The sequence below is a fragment of the Physeter macrocephalus genome, chromosome 9, assembly GCF_002837175.3.
Source record: "Physeter macrocephalus isolate SW-GA chromosome 9, ASM283717v5, whole genome shotgun sequence".
Classification (NCBI taxonomy): Eukaryota; Metazoa; Chordata; class Mammalia; order Artiodactyla; family Physeteridae; genus Physeter; species Physeter macrocephalus.
Genome location: NC_041222.1, coordinates 756,520 through 773,392, shown reverse-complemented (window position 1 = coordinate 773,392; position 16,873 = coordinate 756,520). Strand labels below are relative to the sequence as shown.

General features: G+C 39.5%; 1 protein-coding gene across 4 annotated transcripts in view; it reads left to right on the top strand.

Moving 5' to 3' along the window:
• Positions 1 to 16,562, top strand: part of ZBTB34 (zinc finger and BTB domain containing 34) — a 25,046-nt gene extending 8,484 nt beyond the window's left edge. For all 4 annotated transcript variants that reach the window (XM_028493511.2, XM_055086965.1, XM_055086964.1 and 1 more), the window contains one exon: positions 10,052 to 16,562. In XM_028493511.2, coding sequence (XP_028349312.1) covers positions 10,062 to 11,576 — 1,515 coding nt within the window. In that variant the 5' untranslated portion in view covers positions 10,052 to 10,061 and the 3' untranslated portion in view covers positions 11,577 to 16,562. The remainder of the gene's footprint in view (positions 1 to 10,051) is intronic.
• Positions 16,563 to 16,873: the final 311 nt, after the last annotated feature.

The window sequence follows — 16,873 nt, the reverse complement described above, 5'->3', positions numbered from 1 at the left end:
GAGGGAGGAGATATGGGAACATATGTATATGTATAACTGATTCACTTTGTTGTAAAGGAGAAACTAACACACTATTGTAAAACAGTTATACTCCAATAAAGATGTTAAAAAAAATAAAATAAAATAAAGCAGGTAGAATCAGCCAGGGCGCAGGGCTCTGATGGGGAAGAGGGAGTAAAAGCTGTGAATGTGGAAGGCGTAATGTACTGCAGCCGGGGAGCCGCCGGGAACTTTTTCCTGATCATGGCCCTCCCTTCTACCGGTGACTTAGATCTAGAAAAGAGGGAGATTTTGATCTTGAAAGAGGGCACTGTGGTAAATTCCTAGAGCTGAGATGGCTCGTGCACAGGGTATGTGTGCTGGTAAGTTTGATGGATATTACTAAAATGCTCCCCTTTGCCTTTCTTCATCTCCTTCCTCCTGGCAGAGGAAGGAGTAAGAGCCCTGGGCAGTGGTAGGAGGTTGTCACCTGTCACTGTCCCTTTCCCTGGCCACCACCCTAGGGCAGGAAGGTAACCTAGGGCAAGCTTTCGTTTCCTCCTGCCTTTCCCTCAACTCTCCTGCCTCCCTTACTGGTTCAGGTACTCCCCTTGGGCAAATTAAACAAGGATAAGGGGTTATTGTGTAGGGGTCTAGATGGCCAGACTTTGCAACAGCCCTGAAGAAGTTAAGTTAGCCTCTTGGAGCCTCAGTTTCCTCACCTCTCAGGTGAGGGTAATAGTACCTGCCTTCTGGTGGAAGGTCAAGAGAATTCAGTGAAGTAATACACATAAGGTCTTTACGACATGCCTAGCCTGTATCGAGCATTCAGTAAATATTGTAATTGATGATGATGATGATGATGATGGGCTTTTCCAAGTAAGGGGGGAAGGCTGAGGAGTGTGGTGGAAGGTGGCAGTGATCCCCTTGTGCAGTTGCTGAGGCTGGTGTGGAGGTGGCTGGACGAATGTCAGGACTGCCCACGTCCGAGGTGGTCCTTCCCAGAACCCACTGTTGAGACCAGTGGTGGCAGAGTCTCGTCATCTGACTGTGGCGGAGGCTGTGTGTGAGGTGAGAGCTGCTTCCCGAGGGGTGAAAGTATTCTCCAGTTAAAGAAATGGGAGAGCAGAAAGTTTGTGTGTCCATTGGTTGAATGAGCAGAAGAGGGTTATGAAGGAATCGGAGAGCTGACAATTTTGAACTTCCCAGCAGACCGTTTCAACTAATATCCTCTTTGTGTATGTTTTTAAAAAGAAGTATTTCACACTGTTATCCAAAGTAGAGTTTTAACAAACAAAACCAAAATAAGTATTGTTAAAATAAGTATTAATGGTATTGAAGAATAATACCCAGTTTGTATATACTTGTTTTTTAATTAAAATATAGCAATGTAAATGTCTAGTTTGGGGATTTTTTTTGTTTGTTTACTATTGATATAATGGGACAGAACGACCTGTGATTAATCTGATGAATTAGAGAATACTGATTCTGATGTCTTTAGTGAGTGGAATAATCAAATTCATTATCGTTTTCTGAAGCAGCTGCAAACTTAGTCTAAATGAAAAACTAATATAAATCACTTCTCTGCATTATCAAAAATGAACTCCATTCCCATCTCTCTCTGAGTTGGGAGGAATCTGCAGTAAGCCTGTATCAAACTGCAAGACTGGGACTCTTGGGCTTCCCTGGTGGTGCAGTGGGCCCGTGAGCCATGGACGCTGAGCCTGCGGGTCCGGAGCCTGTGCTCCGCAACGGGAGAGGCCACAGCAGTGAGAGGCCCGCGTACCGCAAAAATGTTTTCTTTATTTTTTGTGTGTTTGTTCTTTATGTTATTACTTGTGTGAAAAGTGTTATAAACCTATTACAGTACAGTACTATACAGGCGATGAGTAAGACTGGCTGGTGGAGAACCTGCAGCGGGAGGCCACAACAGTGAGAGGCCCGCGTACCGCAAAAAAAAAAAAAAAAAAAAAAAAAAAGACTGGGACTCTTATTTATCTTTGAATTAAGAGATTGAAATTGAACATATCCTATAAATGTAGAAAAATAAATTCCCAGTCAGTTTGTCATTTAGTGATTGCAGTTAAATCTAATATTTGCAGCACATTTGACAAAAGGCTCATTTTCTTAATTTGCAGAGAACTCTGACAGTTCAATAGAGACTCAGATATGGGCAAAGGATATGGGTAGGCAGTTCAAAGACAAACTTAGACAAATTGCCATTGAAGATGAGAAAAGATGATCAACCTCATTTATAATTAAATCACAGCAAAACAATGAGATACCACTATTAACCTGTCGGTGTGGCGAAAGTGAAAAAGTTCAATATTCATTATTGGCAGTTATGGGGGTACAGGCACTTCATGTGCTTTTGGTGAAGGGACAGTTGCTGCCACCTTTTGGGAGGTAAGTTGGCATCAATGGATGTGAAAAACTAACGCAGCAGCCCCTCTGCTAGGAGGAACTACTATGACTATTTATGGTTTCCTGCTTTTGGTATCACCTGGGGACTGATTAAGTATTGACTACATGGTGGCACAGCCATCCATGGAATACTATGAAATCAGAAAAGAGAATGAAGTCGATGAGCTTGTGCTGCTGTGGAAAGATTTTAAGGTATATTAAATGCATTTTTTTTTAACATCTGTATTGGAGTGTAATTGCTTTACAATGTTGTGTTAGTTTCTGCTTTATAACAAAGTGAATCAGCTATACATAAACATATATCCCCATATCCCCTCCCTCTTGCGTCTCCCTCCCACCCTCCTTATCCCACCCCTCGGTGGTCACAAAGCACTGAGCTGATCTCCCTGTGCTGTGCAGCTGCTTCCCACTAGCTATCTATTTTACATTTGGTAGTATATATAAGTCCATGCCATTCTCTCACTTCATCCCAGCTTACCCTTTAAATACCTTTTAAAAAAGCAGAGTACAGAACAGTTTATGCTGATATATGTTTATAATTTTCTCTGAAAGAACACCCAAAAACTCTTTCCAGTGATTGAGAGACACTGGAGAAGAATTTTGCTATCCGTTTTATATTTTTCTGTACTATAGTTTAAAGTTTGACCATATGCATATATTTTATTTTAAAGATAAAATTAAACATTGATCTAACTTTGGTGTAGGCCCACTGACATTCCATTCAAGGGAGAAATCAAGATGCTCCAGGAAACCAGTGATTAGCCCATGCTGGAAAATTGCAGAGGAGTGGAGGGTTCTGTTTGAACTTGATGTGTCTGTAAGAGGTTCTGGCTTCCTTTGCTTCAGGACCACTGGACCTGATAAGTCAGGTCTGGGTATAGAATTGTGATTAATTATGCCTTTTACTCCCTTTATGTGGCTAGGACTTAAATTACCTGTAAATTCCCTGTGTGTCAGTCTCTGAGAAGCCTCTTATTCGAGAGTGTTGCTTGTTAGCAGCTTTAGGCAGGAGTCTCTGAATCTCATTGTCACTGCAGAGAGGACGCATCAGTGTCAAGGAGAGAAGAGTGGAGCACTTCCTTTCTCATTTTGCAGAAAAATGGAATTCCTCTCTTAGGTGTTAATCATGGTCTTTCATTTTTCTCTTCAGTGATTTTCTTTCCAGTGTAGTTCTGTACTTTTTTCTGAGAAGAAGATAAAAAGCCACACAGAAGAGGAAGACACCTCATTGTGGAGCTATTTTCAGTTTTACAGACTATTTCAGAAATGCTTTTTTGTTTTCCTTTTTCTACTGGTTTTTGCCCAGGACTCTGTACCTTTAAAAAGCTGAATCCACCTTTCTTTTGCCCTTTAATTCCAAAAGTCACTATGTACACATCCTTGTGTCCCGAAAATGCTGTAATGAATAGGTAACATTTGACCACTTGGCAGGTGCCAGGCAGTTTCTGTGTTTCTGGAAGGCGGTCTGGTGCAGTTATGAGCATGACCTCTGGAGCCAGACTAAGTTCATCTGTTAGCTCTGGGACCTTTGGCAAGTGTCTTAACTTGTTTTCTTCAGTTTCTTCATCTATAAAATAGCAGCAATCATAGTATTCCCCTAATAGAGTTGATAAGAGAATCAAATTAATTAATCTGTGTAAGGTGTTTAGCACAAGTACTCATTATACGTAAGCTATTATACACATTCATTGCATGAATTTCCCTCATTCAACTATTACAGCAGTCATGTTGGTCAGTAGTTCTTCCAAGACCTTTTCTAGATACAGAGATCAAGGTTAATGGACTTGTCTAAGGTCATGTAACTATTTAAGTGTTCATTGTTATTATTTTTATTAGAAAGTGGCACAACCAGGATTCATATCCAAGTCTAACTTCAAAGCCAGTTCTCTGTTACACCATCCTGTCCCCCTAAAAAAAGTCTCTAATAGCTAACCTTGATTGCCACGTGCCAAGCAACCATTGTGCTAAGTGCTTCCTACACGTATTCCTTATAACAACCCATAAGGCAAAGACTATTGCTACTGATACTACCATTAAAAACAAAAAAACAAAAAAACTGAGACTTGGAAAGGTTATAAAGTACCTTGCCCAAGGTTTTACAAATGGAAAGCAGGTATCATTTGAATCCATATCCGACTCCAAATTAATGCTTCTAATGGTGATATTAGGATCTTTTCTTATCTCTTAAAAACTAGATGAGGTGCCTTAAATTTTTTTAATGTTACTTATTTTTAATAAGTAATACATTCACATAGTTTAGAAATTTTAAGAGTTCAGAATGATTCACTGAAAGCTAATGGGCCTTCCAACTACCTCATCCCTGTCCCAAGAGGCTATTTGTTTTTGTGCATCATTCCAGAAATATTTTGCTAATATTTATATATGAATATATTGACACAGTGAGGTATATATGTTTTCATAGTGCTTTATACAAATAGCATATGTACTGCTCTGCATCTCAACTTTTTCATTCAGCAATATATCATGGTGGTTGTTTCATACCAGTATGAAAAGAGCTTCCTTATTCATTTTTTCTAGTTGTATAGTAGTCTTTAGTATGGACATACCATAATTTATTAGTTAGGCTCCTCTTGATGAGAATTTAGTTTGTTTCCAATCTTTTGTTATGAACTATCCTGTAATAAATTCCTAGAGTTGAAATTGCTCAGTCATGGGGGATCGTTTGTAATTTTGCTGGATACTACTGAAATGCCCTCCAAAGTATTTGTACCATTTTATACTCACCAGCAGTGTCTGTCAAATTATCATCTAGTAGGGATTTAAAAATACGTATATTTTTGTCATTCCAAGTAGTACATGTTCACTATAGAAATTTGAAAAATACAGGAAAATACAAAGAAGAAAGTTAAAACATCTTTACTCTTACATTAATGTAAATATTTTGTATAATTCTTTAATATTATCTCTGTATATTTAATATTTGTAAATACATATATACTTTTAGAAATATCATTCTGTATATTCTGTGATTACCTGATTTTTTAACAGCTTTGTTGAGGTATATAACTTACATATAAAATTGACCCATCTTAAGTATAAAATTCAGTGACTTTTAGTAAACTTAAAAAGTTGTCAAACTATCACCGTAATTCAGTTTTAGACCATTTCCATCACCCATAATGATCCCTCTTGTTCATTTGCAGTTGATCTGATTTTTTGCTGTGTTCATAAATACTTATTCATCAAATATTTATTGAGTATCTACCATGTGCCAGGCAGTTATCTGGCAGATAGTTAATATAACAGATAAAAATTCCTGCTCTCATGGGAACTAACTTTCAATTCTTCTTTAACGTCATTTTAGTGTTGATACTGTATTCAGTATATAGCTGTATCATACTTTAATAATTCCCTTATTGTTGGACATTCAGCTTGTTTCCATTGTTTGCTTTGTAATTGAATGTAGTTATGGATAAATTCTTGTGCCTATATTCATGATTTTTTTTTTTTTTTTTTTTTACAACACAGTGCTGAGTTGAGAGAAATTCCCATTTTAAGGCTTTTGTTATATTTGCCTACCAGAAGTATGTGAGAGCACCCTTCTTCCTATAACACTGCCAGCTGGGTTGCGTTTTTAAGTCTGGGCAATTTGAGAAAGAACAATTGTGTCTTGTGTTAATTTTTATATTTTGGTTTATTGATGAAGTCGTTAAGCATTTTATCCCTATGTTTAAAGGCAATTTAAATTTTTTTTTTTTTTAGCATCTGTTCGTATTCTTTGTTCACTTTTCAGTTGTTATATTTGGCTCTTATTGATTTGTAAGAGTTTTATACTTCCCTGCCATAGATGTTATATTTTTCATAATTTTTCTGTTTGTTTTTTGGTAAAAGATATTTTTTAGATGTATAAAAGTTTTACTTAAATAGTTCAATCTCCCTTTCTTCTTCTGGTGTCTGCCTTTGTGTGCTCAGAAATGCCTTCTCTTGAAGTTATTTTTGGGTATGTTGTGAAGAAGGGATCTAACTTTATTATTATTTATTCATATTATCCAAGCTGCATCTATTTCCAGAAATCTTCCTTTTTCACTGATTGAAAATGGCCCCCAAAGACCCATCCTGGTCTGATTTCTATCTACTTGATAGCCTCGTGTGGCCTCTGCCCTTGCTCCTTGTGCCAGCTGTGCCACAGTGCTCCAGTATTTCCTTCCTTCCTGACTTGGGCACTCATCTCTTTGTGCACGTGATTCCTTCTGTCTGGAAAACTGGAACTTTCCCTGCAGCACCCCCCTTGCCCCCCAGTATTTGGCTAACCTTTATCATCCTTTAGGTCTCAGTTGAGATATCATTTGTTCAAATGGCCTTCTCTGACCACTCCTCCATTATGAAAGATCTCATAGCTCTTATCACAATTTACAACAAGAGAATTGTAGCTCACCCAGAGCTGTAGTGCCAGGCATACGGAAGACTCCCAGTATATATTTACAAAATGAGTGAATTATAGCCTACTCATACATCATCTATATGTTTGGCTGTATTTTTCTTTTTCTAAAATTTTTTCAGTATTTCTTCTTCTAGATCTAATGTCCAGTATGGTGGCCATTGCCCACATGTGGATATTGAGCACTTGAAATGTAGTTATTACAGATTGAGATGTGCTGTAAATGCAAAATACACATCACATTTTAAAGACTTGGTATGACAGACATGAAATTCTAAGAGTGTTGTGAAAATACCGGTGACTTAGTATGAAAAAAAGAATATAAAATATCTCATTAATAACTTTCCAATATTGTTGTTGAAATGATGTTTTAGATATATTGAGTTAAATAAAATGAGTTAAATTTTATTTTATATTTTTCCTTTTAAACAATATAACTGATAGAAAACATTACACACATGGCTTGCGTTGTATCTCTATTGGATGGCAGTGTTCTAGATGAATTTTAAAATCATTTTGTCAAGTTTCTAAGAAAATACTCCATTGGGCTGCGTTATATTTATAAATTAACTTGTGGGGAACATGTCCATCTTGATAGTATCAAGTCTTCCTACCAGAAGCATGATATGTGTCTTTGTTTATACATGTGTTATAGTTTTCTTCTTGTAGATCCTATTTTTTGTTTATCCCCCAGGTGTTTTATAGTTTATGTTAATATCGTTGGCTGTAACTTGTCATTAGATTACCTAACTGTTTTTTTATGAATAATACTTTTTTAAACCCTTCACTTATCAGATCCTGATTCTAACAGATTTTTTTCAAGCAATTCTTTTGTGTTTTCTACGTAAATAGTCATCTCTCCCTTGGATGATAATTTCACCTCCTCTTTTCTAAAGGCTATATGCCTTACTTTTCTCTTGCCTTGTTTCTTTGGCTGGAATTTCAAGAACAACATTAAGTAAAAGAAGTGATGGGCAGACAACCTTGTAGCCTTCCAGGCACTAGCAGGAATTCCTTTACAAAAGTGTTTACCAGAGAGGGTGCCAGGGAACACTAATTCTTTGGAATATGAATATGTGTACCTTGAGAGAAGAGTTTCATGGTTAAATGAGTTTGCAAACTGCTGAGTTAAATAGAATTCTTGTCTGTAGCACTTTGCAGATGGGTTAGTATGCTAATATGTTTTTTAATTCCTAGGAGGTAGGGATATTGAACTTGGGGCTTGTGTTCTACTAAATACACTTTGGGGAATGTAGGTATATTTCCTTTTTAAGGGTGATGTTGCCATTAGTTTGCAGTAGATCTATTATATTAGGAAAATATTGTTCTATTCTTAGCTGATTAAGTATTTTTTTCCCTTACTTTGAAAGTAACTTAACTTTTTAAAATGCATTTTTGTCATAGAATTGATTTGGCCATATGGTTTTTCTCCTTTGACTTACTGAGATTGCAAATTATATTTGGGTATTTCCTAACATATAGCCATTCTTACATTTGATCATAATATATTATTCTTTTAATAGGTTGTATTTGCTAGTATTTCCTTTAGGATATTAAAGTAAGTCTGTTTAGTGAAGTCTCTTTACTTAGGTAAAGTTGACGGTCTTTATGCTGTTTGCCATATTCTAATATCAGACATGCCATATGAACGGAGATGCTTTAAATATTTTAGCATGCATCTAGAACAGTGTGAATGGCCTGAGGATCAATTGTGCTTTGGCACTTCTGTTTCTTTTTAATTCTGCCAATTTATGTTATCCTAAAAATATGTCCATTCCACTCGGATTTCAAATTGATTTCAATCATAAATCTAGGATAAATAATAGCACAGGATTCCTCTCTAACTAAAATGTTTTAATAAATTCTGAGGTGGTTAAGGAAAATTCTGATGTGATTTTCACACTGATTGATCTTTTTCTGCAAAAGTCTTCGATTTAGTTGCACATTGTCTTGTCTTAAATTTTAAAACTTTGACTCTGTGATTAAATACTGTTCTGTATTAATTACTTTTTTGTTTTCTTTGGGTTTAGTTTGTTCCTTTCCTAACCTCATAAGTGATTTCATTTATTTTTATTCTTTACTGTTTAATGATAACATTTTTTAAGGCACTGACATTGTTAAAATTTGTTAGTTCAGAACCCCAGCATTTCATTGTGAAAAATTTCAAACATACAGAAAAGTTGAATTTTACAATAAACACCTGTATACTCAATCTAGACTCTACACTTGTTAACATTGTATTTTGTTTGCTTTATCACATATCTGTCCGTCTCTTTTTGGATGCATTGTTAAGTAAGTTGAAGATATAAGTAAACTTCATTCCTAAACCCTTCTTACTGCAGATTTGATGTGAGATTTCTTATTTTCTAAATAGCTTTATTCCTTATTGATTTTCTCTTTGATTCAGTACTTATTCAGGAGGTGTTTAAGTTTCTATTGATTGGGTTTTAAAAACAAAAATATAAATGTGAGATCTAATTTTGTTGTTTTGGTCAGAGAATGCAGCCTGGGCTCTGCATCCTTCTGTAATTTTGAGCCATCAGGGCTGGGATTCTAGGCCGAGGGCAGCCAGCCTGTCCTGAGCACGCCAGCAGTGGGAGCGCTAGCAGAGGAGGATGCACTGCTGACGTGTCCATCACTCTTCTTGACCCCACTGTCTAAAACTCTTCACTGAAAGCCGCCGAGCATTGCTCTATGAATTACCAACCCAAACGGCTATAAATGTGTGTAGAGCTGAAGGGGAAAAAACGCACATCAAGACAACACCTCAAACTCTAAAAAGGTTTAAGCTCCATTCAGTGTGTCCAGTGCGCTGTGTACTTGCAAAATACCAATTGGAAATATACAGATAAGGCAGAGCATTTTTTTAAATGAATTTACTTCTGTTTTACAGAGTACTTCAAACCCTCAAAGGTAGGTGAAACAGAAAAATATATTTCTTAAAAGGATACCAAGCTCTCAGTTAGAGCTAAAATGGCTCTACTATATTGTTACATGTTTTACTTTGATCAAGATGTATGTCAGGTAATTAGGAGACTTGGCTAATGGATCATTAGGTTATTTAGCTTTAGGTGAATTAACCAAGGCATGAAAGACTGAAAATAAGTAAGAGGAGAAATGCTCAGGCGGACCCTAGGAGGTATAGTAGCTACAATGGAGGGGGTGGTGGTATTTTTGCAAGGCTGTGTTTATGCTGCTTGTACTTAGTGAGGAGTCACTGGCGAATTACGAAACTCTCTCTTTCCTCAGATTACGCTTCATGTCAGTAGAAATGGACAGCAGCAGTTTTATTCAGTTTGATGTGCCCGAGTACAGCAGCACCGTTCTGAGCCAGCTAAACGAGCTCCGCCTGCAAGGGAAACTATGTGACATCATTGTCCACATTCAGGGTCAGCCGTTCCGGGCCCACAAAGCAGTCCTTGCGGCCAGCTCCCCCTATTTCCGGGACCATTCGGCATTAAGTACCATGAGTGGCTTGTCAATATCAGTGATTAAAAATCCCAACGTGTTTGAACAGTTGCTTTCATTTTGTTACACTGGAAGAATGTCCTTGCAGCTGAAGGATGTTGTCAGTTTTCTGACTGCAGCTAGCTTTCTTCAGATGCAGTGTGTCATTGACAAGTGCACGCAGATCCTAGAGAGCATCCATTCAAAAATCAGTGTGGGAGATGTGGACTCTGTGACCGTCGGTGCGGAAGAGACTCCAGAGAGCCGTAATGGAGTTAAAGACAGCAGCTACTTTGCCAACCCGGTGGAGGTCTCCCCTCCATACTGCGCTCAGGTACGGCAGCCTACCACAAGCAGCGATCTTCGGATGGAGACGACACCCAGCAGAGGTTTGCGCAGCCGTTCACAGGAGGAAGGGCACTCGGACCGAGGGAGCAGTGGGAGCGTCTCTGAGTACGAGGTTCAGATCGAGGGGGACCCTGAGCAAGGGGACCTGCTGGGGAGGGAGAGCCAGGTCGCCGAGGTGAAAGTGAAGATGGAAAAGTCTGACCGTCCCAGCTGTTCCGACAGCTCCTCCCTGGGAGACGACGGGTACCACACCGAGATGGTTGATGGGGAACAAGTTGTGGCCGTGAACGTGGGCTCCTATGGTTCTGTGCTCCAGCACGCCTACCCCTACTCCCAGGCAGCTGCGCAACCAGCCGGCGTATCTGAAGCTTTTGGAAGTTTGAGTAATTCCAGCCCATCCAGATCCATGCTGAGCTGTTTCCGAGGAGGTCGTGCCCGCCAGAAGCGGGCTCTGTCTGTCCATCTGCACAGTGATCTGCAGGGCTTGGTGCAGGGTTCCGACAGTGAAGCTATGATGAATAACCCTGGGTTCGAGAGCAGCCCCCGGGAGAGGAGTGCAAGAGGTCACTGGTACCCGTACAATGAGAGGTTGATCTGTATTTACTGTGGAAAGTCCTTCAACCAGAAGGGAAGCCTTGACAGGCACATGCGACTCCATATGGGAATCACCCCCTTTGTGTGCAAGTTCTGCGGGAAGAAGTACACGCGGAAGGACCAGCTGGAGTACCACATCCGGGGCCATACCGACGATAAACCATTCCGCTGTGAGATCTGCGGGAAGTGCTTTCCATTCCAAGGCACCCTCAACCAGCACCTGCGGAAAAACCACCCTGGCATAGCTGAAGTCAGGAGTCGCATCGAGTCCCCCGAGAGAACAGATGTGTATGTGGAACAGAAACTAGAAAACGATGCGTCGGCCTCAGAGATGGCCCTAGATTCCCGGATGGAAATTCACACGGTGTCTGATGCTCCTGATTGAGATGGTAAAGAAGTGCACCCACACAAAGCACAGTAATCAATGCCTATTTGTGATTTGCTTTGTTGTAATCTTTGGTTTTCCCAACCATCTGGAAACCTCTTGGTCTCTTGGCAGTTTTTCTAAGGTTTCTGGAAGGAACACTTCATTGTGTTTATCCTTTCCCCCCGCCCTCCCTCGCTCAAGGAGCTCCAAGCATGAAGGGCAGCGTATCCAGGGAAAACACAGGCTGACAGTATTCCTCTTTGGCTGAACTCTTCATCCAAAATCTGCCAGTGATTGAGCTATGCCAACTGGTTGACCCTACATTCTCTGCCAAGAGGCATACTCTCTCATTGTGTGCACTGGCACCAGTGCATTTCCATGGAGGGAGACTGGGATGCCGTCAGCTGATACAAATGGGTAACCTTTTCTAATTAAAAATTTCTTTTAGGGGGTAGTTAGACAATTTTTATATATATATATATAATAAAGCAATTATTATATATATAGTATATATACATTCTCAAATTTGATTTTATTCTGGTTGAGGTGAATGTAAGAGGAATATATAATTTAATACAATGTGAGCAGGGCTTTTGACTCTGTCTCGCCCCTACCTAATATGTTAGGGTTTTGCCCCTTTATTTCCCTTATAAAAGAATGTTAATAGGTTTTCAAATATATTAATCGTTGTGTCCAAAAGCAAGCAAAGCAAATCACAGTGTTCATAGCTCTGCTTCATAACAAATACATAAACCAAATGCCATAAAATGTATTCAACTCTAGTTGGAAACCATTTGGAATTTTTGTTAGTTGTCCAGTAGGTAAGCTGGATGACCCGTGGTGCTGACCTTTTTACATACAGTAGTGTTATATTAGTCAACCCCAAAGGAGCAGTGGTTTTCAATGTTTTTACTGGCCTATGAATCTACCTTCATTCCGTACTGTAGAAACATACATACCAGGTAACTAAATCGAATCACTCTCTACCGTGAGTTAGTACTCGCACTAAAGGAAAGGGATTTGTAGTTCTGTCTACAAAATTCTCCAAGCAGTGTTGTGGTTTTTTTCTTCTTTCTCTTTTCAAACAGCCAGTTCAGGTGCACAGCAACTTTTTCTACATGCAGTTCCCAGGGAAACTGCAGAACTTGGAATTTGTACTTTTTGTAAAGATATACTCTATGGGAATTGCAAGCAATATATCTATCTTAGTATTGTGTGAGCTGGTGAGAGCCTCCGTGGCTCCCCCGCTCTCTCAGTGTTTCCTGCTTGAAGAAACCAACAGTTAAAAAGCCCTCTAAGATACTCTGTGTGTCACCAAATCTCTGTGTGTCACCATTTTTTTGGTCACGTGGTGCTATTTTTATGTTATGTATCTTTTAGGTCAGTATAGTCGTAGAAAATGTGAAATCTAATGGTAAAAGTGAATTATAATTTTTTTCCTCTCTTGAGTTTATAGCTTGAAAAGAGACCTCAAAAGCGTGTGCTGGCAAACACATTACTGTATAAAAACATACCCGAGTCCTATTTGGATAACGTTTTATTAGTACTTGAGGAAGTGTCTTCAGTTTTATATTTTGTTCACCCGTGTGCTTCTAGTATACAAAACGGGCTTTATGAGATTGCCCTGGTACTGTATACTCCGACAGAGAGTAGTGTTGTAAGCAGTTTGGTGGTGAGTTAGTGCTGCAGGCGGTCGGTAAGATGTCAGCACTCCAGGCTCTCTGCTTGAGAACCTTGGCCCTGAAACTCACAACTAGTGTGTCTCCACGGGAGAAGAGCACAAACCACCTAAGAGAAAAAGAAAAGCGAAATTCGGACCAACCTCAGAGGCTAGGAGTTAAAGGAATACAAAAGTAGATGTTTGCTGGTTTTCCATGCTTTTTTGGCTCTTAAAATACCAAGAATGGAGTTGGGGTGGGGGGTTTTGGGGGATTTTTGTTTGTTTGTTTGTTTTGTTTTTTGGGGGGGAAAAATCATTCAGGCCCTTGTGTGTGATCGCCCCCGGGGGTGGTAGCTGTGCAGTAGCATCTCTTCAGCACAGGGCATCTGTTCACGCGTGAGCGCTGCTCTCCACATCAGTGTTACTACGTACAGACACACGCGAGTCCTGCCGCTCCAAGGAGCGACTTCTGCTAACCGGGTATATAGTATGCCTTTTCCTGTCAGACTGCCTAAGTCAGGGGTCTGTTCTCTCCCTGAAGCACTTGCTCAACTCCTGTCAAAGCCGTGTGCCTCAAGGGGAGGCTGGACCCCAAGTGTTTACCCACTTAAATATGTTCTGGGGTTTCAGGTAAATGTTTGTGATTTTTTTTTTCCTTACATGAATAAGTTTGGTTTTGATTTTTTTTTTTTTCCTTCAAAGAATTAAATGCAAAAAATTTGTGTTGTGATACAAATTAAGTTTGTGACAAGAAACGCCCAAATCGAGGACATGAGAGGTCAGGCTCAGGGAAGGAGCCTCCTTTTCACTCAGGCTTGGGGCCTTCTGAGAGGTCTCCAGAGCATCCTGTGATACACGAGACAAGTGAGGGGGGGGCGGCACTTGGGGCAAGCGCCTTGAATGTCCTGGTTCTTGTCACCGTGTCCGTCTTAACCTTATTTACGTGGAGTTCTTTGTGTTTGTAAATTTGTTTAACTGGTTTGAGTTTACCAAAGAGTGACTTATCCAAAACTGTCTTTGACAAAAATATACATTGCTTTGATTGTACAGTTCAGGTTCAGACATTGTAATGGGACTGTTAAGGGGCAGAAAATTGATTGCGTTTCTCTCTAATAATCATGATTCCACATTTTGCAAGTTCCACTTGCTCCCATTCATGTTGCTAACACTTTACCCTTTCCACTGCTAGCAGTGTTAAGAATGAATTCTCAAGCCATAACCCAGTACTGTAAGGTCCCACAGGGCTTCGAGGGAGGCCGCACGCGGGCCAGCACAGAGCTGCGTGGCCTCTCTGAGCGCGCGCACTGCCGTGCTTCTCAGTGTGCAGGGCAAGGGAAAGATGAACTCCGTTCACATCGGGCAGCAGCAATTAATTGTGCCTTGTCACATGAGGATGTGCCAGGAGGATTAACGTGACCACAGAACAGAAACATTCTCTCCCCGAAGTTCACTTCACGTCTCTGCAGACGAAGTCCGCTGTGTAACTCCTTAGAGCGACTCTTTTTGGAAAGCAAAGTCCCTATTTCTGTACAGTTTTAGGTTAGATGTTTCATTTATAACAAATGCAAAAATCAATTAAGATAAAAGTGATATGTGAAGAAATCTTTTACAGTAAAATATATCCTGAATTCATATAGGTTTGTTCATAATTGAGTCTCTTCTTGAGCTACCTTTTCAAATACGTAGACAATGTGAAGACAGTGACAGCGTCCTTTTCTCTAGGTGTTTAACCTGTTATTACAAACTGTGAAAACAAAGAATTTTATACTTTTACTAATGTGTGTGGTTTTAAACAGTTATTTTCATTCTAATCAGTTCTCTACCCTCTAATTTCTACTAAAGCTGTAAATACATTTAGAAATTATATTTGTAAATACAGTATATGAAGTCAAGTTAATTTTGGGGTCAGTGGAAAGCCTCCCAATTGGCTCTGCCTTGGCAGTTTTGTTTTGTTTTTTGTTTGTTCTTGCCTTTTTTTTTTTTTTTTTTTAAACAGCAGAAAGGATACTGTCGGTTCACTGTTAAGCAGAATATACTGTAGAACTAAATTGGTAACTTCTAAATCTTCCAGAGCATGAGTAGATGTCTTTTCTAATGATAGCAGTTATAACAAGTCTTTGTTTTTCCCCTAGCCCAGACCATAGGCCTGCATATTTTTGTGTGTGGTTTTGTTTTTACTTTTGTCTTTACAGCCTAGACTCTAGGAAGAATTTGCAGGAACACAAAACAAGGGCTGGGAGGGCATCATCTATGTGAATGAGCTTTACTTTAAAGAAATCAGTGTATTTTATTTTAACAATGTTTTCCATTAGTGACTGTGATCTTTTTGTTGTCGTCGTCGTTATTGTTAAATTCTGTAATGGTTTCCTGTGAAGCCTCCACTGAAAGGGACTCAAATATGCAACACCTAAACTATTTTCCAAGGGCACATGCCCCTTGAATGGTGCTTCTAGACTGGTCAGGGTTATTTATTAAATTTTATATATGAAAGTATTGGGGAATTATGTAAATTCTTTATATGAAACTATCTAGTTCATAAATCATAGGTTTCATATTACTCAGCGCAACTGAACTGAAAGTTCAGAAGAGTCATTCACATTGTTCGAAATTTGTAATGGTTGTCACTCGTCACATATGTCTCTTCAGTAAGTGCCAGAGTGTTTCCACTGTTTCTGCCCAGTGCTTGACTTCTCGGCCCACAAGAGAACCTTTTCTCTCTGGTTCCCCTTGGGTCTGGCACAGACAGGGCCGGTGTAGTTCTCTATCAAGTCCTGGAGTTAGCCTTGCAGCAGATTCAGTAAACAGACCTCTTGCTGCCCCTCAGTGACAAGTATGCTGTGAATTCAACCTTTGGACTTGCTGCCCAAGCCTTTGGTTGCTGCCCTGAGTATAGTAAGAGGTAAACTTACCTGGTTTCTTCGAGAATGACCATTTTCCTAATGTGAAAACCATCTCTCTCACCACTTTTATTAGTAGGGCTAACATTTTTTTCCGTTATAAATGGTTGAGCAATTTGAATGACTTAACACAGTGTCATTATCTTGCAATATAAACTGGTAACCTCACAACTCCACACTTCATCACCATATGAAGTAAATGAAGCTAGCTAAGCGGATGCTGTATCAACTAGTAACTTGCCATTAAGGATTATTTTATAGCATGAATTTAAGACTATTTATTCAAATGATATTTTACTCTTGTATTCATTTTGTTTTAGATTTGTGACATGAATACTTCAGTGCTGCTTAATTTTGTTCTGAATTCTTGTTTCTTGCTTGTAAATGGCTTTTTTATGGTATAAAGTCAATGGAAATTGCTGTTTGTAAATAAAAATGCTGCTAGAGCAGATGTGCTGTGGTCTTCCTCCGTATTTACCTCTTCTGGCCCCGTGAGTTTCACAGGCTCTAACAAACATCCTCCGGTGTCATGGTTTCTGCAACCACTGTTTTTGAAAGGTTAGGATTTCCTAAGAAGCTCTTGTGCCACCGTGGTGCTGGAAAGAGGAGAAAGAAGCAGATGTCTCTCTGACCTTTACCATGTGGGGTAGAGACTGGATTGTCAGGGGGCTGAAGTCTGCAGCCAGGATCGCTGGTGAACCCTTTCCGCATTTTCCTGCCGAGGTACCCTCTGGCTCCATTGAACGTGCCTTCCTTGT